Raw genomic sequence first — 2,559 nt, forward strand, 5'->3', positions numbered from 1 at the left:
GATTAGTTTGGTTTGGCGTTCCCGGGTTCGGGTTTCTGAGGTCATCCCGGGGTCAGGGGAGCCACAGGTGGCATCAAAGCTAGGGTTTCAAAAGGAGGCAGATATATGATTTAGAATCCCGAGTAGTAAAATTTTAGGCTTGAGGAACATTTAGGAAATGCGTGGGCGTAAATTTTAAATGTGACCACTTTCGAACGTATAACGTGTGTAGTACTCGATGATCGTTATTGTGGCATACATTATGACGTGTTTAGTACTCGATCGATTGTTATTATGACGTATATCATGATGTGTGCGGCACATATTCCGAATTAAGTAGGATTAATATTATATGTTGAATTGTAGGAGAAGATGGTTGATGGAAATTCTGATGGGACTGGATCCAGTGTACAAATTAGCCCTGAGATGTTGTTGATTTTGGGAGAAATGACGAATATATTTAAGAGCCTAATGGAGGGGCGAACAACTGCGGATACTCCCGAAATAAATGGGGAACGTGTTGAAAATATGGAAAAAAAGGCGAGAATAAGCGAAGGTGTACATACAAGGCTTTTAAGGATGCAGATCCCCCGATTTTTAAAGGAGAATTGGATCCACATATTGCGAATTTATGGATTAAAGAAATGGAGAAAGTGATAGAGATATTAGAATGTTCAGAGGAGCAAAAGGTAAAATTTGCAACACACCCATTAAGGGGGGAAGCTGTATTTTGGTGGGATACGGTTAAACAGGCTGAGGATTGTTCTAAAATGGCTTGGACAAGGTTTAAGGAATTGTTCTTTGATAAATATTTTCCTACCTGTATGAAGAATGAGATGGAGATGAAGTTTCTAGGACTAAAGCAAGAAGGAATGTCCGTGTCGGAGTATCTCTCAAGATTCTTGGAACTTTCCAGGTTTGCTCCTCTTCATGTTGATACTGAAGCCATAAAATGTCAGGGATTTCAAGAAGGGCTGAAACCCCAAATTAGAGAGAAGGTGTCCTTGTTAGAGTTGGAACAATTTGATAAGTTGGTTGGGAAGGCGATGATTACAGAAAGGGGCTATGAGGCTCGCACTCAATTCTTTAACAATAAGAAACGAGGAAGAGAGACGGAATTGAGTGTTAACTCAGGATTTAAGAAGGACAACAAGAAACTACATATAAGGAAGGAGAGTTTTCGGGGAAGTGATAAGAGGATCACCGTATTTGAGTGTAAGAAATGTGGACTGAAACATGGTGGCGATATTTGTTATCGAGCTGATGGGCTGTGTTACAATTGTGGAGAAAAGGGACATATAGCTTCTCAATGTCCCAAGCCTAAAGTGATTTCTTGCTACAGTTGCGGACAACCAGGTCATTTATCAAGGGATTGCCCACAAAAAGGAGTCATGCAAGAAGTTGAAACTAAGGGAAATAGGACTTCTACAATGAAACCTTTTTAGTTATCAGCACCTAGGGCAGTGGCAAGAACCTACGCAATGACGACTCAGGATGCCGAAAAATCTCATGATGTGGTGTCAGGTACGCTTCAACTTTGTGCTCAAGATGTTCATGTTTTGTTTGATTCGGGATCAACCCATTCTTTTGTGGATACAAAATATGTGGATAAGTTAAATGTACCTGTTTAAAACCTAAATCATGGATTTCTGGTAAAACTTCCAAACGGTAGAAATTTATTCGTAGATAAAATTTATCGAGATTGTCCATTAATGACTAGTGAACAAACCTTCTTAGTGGATTTATTACCGTTAGAATTGAGGGACTTTGGAGTGATTCTGGGAATGGATTGGTTATCGAAGCATAGGGTGAATCTAAATTGTCATAAGAAATGAATATGTTTAACCGGCTCGAACAAAAAGAAAGTATATTTCAAGGGAGATAGTGTAGAAAAACCCAGTGCTATGATATCAGTTTTAAAGGCTTGTAAGATGTTAATAAAAGGTTGTGAAGGTTTTCTAGCATATGTTGTGGGGAATGAAGGAATTAAAAATAAAGTTGAGGATACACCTGTAGTCAGAGAATTTTTGGATGTCTTTCCCAAAGAGTTCCAAATTTGCCCCCTGAAAGAGAAGTTGAGTTTGGGATTGAATTGATCACGGATGCCCAACTAGTATCGAAAGCACCATATAGAATGGCACCGGCATAATTAGCGGAACTTAAGTTACAATTACAAGAGTTGTTGGATAAAAAGTTTATTAGACCAAGTGTTTCTTCTTTGGGAGCACCAGTGTTGTTTGTGAAAAAGAAGGATGGTTCCCTAAGATTATGCATTGATTATAGATAGCTAAATAAGTTGACAGTAAAGAATAAATATCCGCTACCATGAATAGACTATCTTTTTGATCAATTGCAAGGAGCTACTTACTTTTCGAAGATTGATTTACGCTCAGGTTATCATCAGTTGAGAGTGAAGAAAGAAAGCATTCTATTGACGGCATTTAGGACTCGATACGGTCATTATGAATTTGTAGTGATGTCATTTGGGGTGACAAACGCACCGGCAGTATTTATGGATTTGATGAATCGAGTATTTAGGAATTATCTGGATAAGTTTGTAATTGTGTTTATCGATGATAT

The 2,559-nt window shown here is 38.5% G+C and overlaps 1 protein-coding gene across 1 annotated transcript; it reads left to right on the forward strand.

Moving 5' to 3' along the window:
• The first annotated feature begins 623 nt into the window (after positions 1-623).
• On the forward strand, positions 624-1,424 carry LOC141665142 (uncharacterized). Its single transcript, XM_074471124.1, has one exon. The coding sequence runs from the start codon at positions 624-626 to the stop codon at positions 1,422-1,424; it is 801 nt and encodes a 266-aa protein (XP_074327225.1).
• Positions 1,425-2,559: the final 1,135 nt, after the last annotated feature.

Source organism: Apium graveolens, chromosome 6 (genome assembly GCF_009905375.1).
Source record: "Apium graveolens cultivar Ventura chromosome 6, ASM990537v1, whole genome shotgun sequence".
Taxonomy (NCBI): domain Eukaryota; kingdom Viridiplantae; phylum Streptophyta; class Magnoliopsida; order Apiales; family Apiaceae; genus Apium; species Apium graveolens.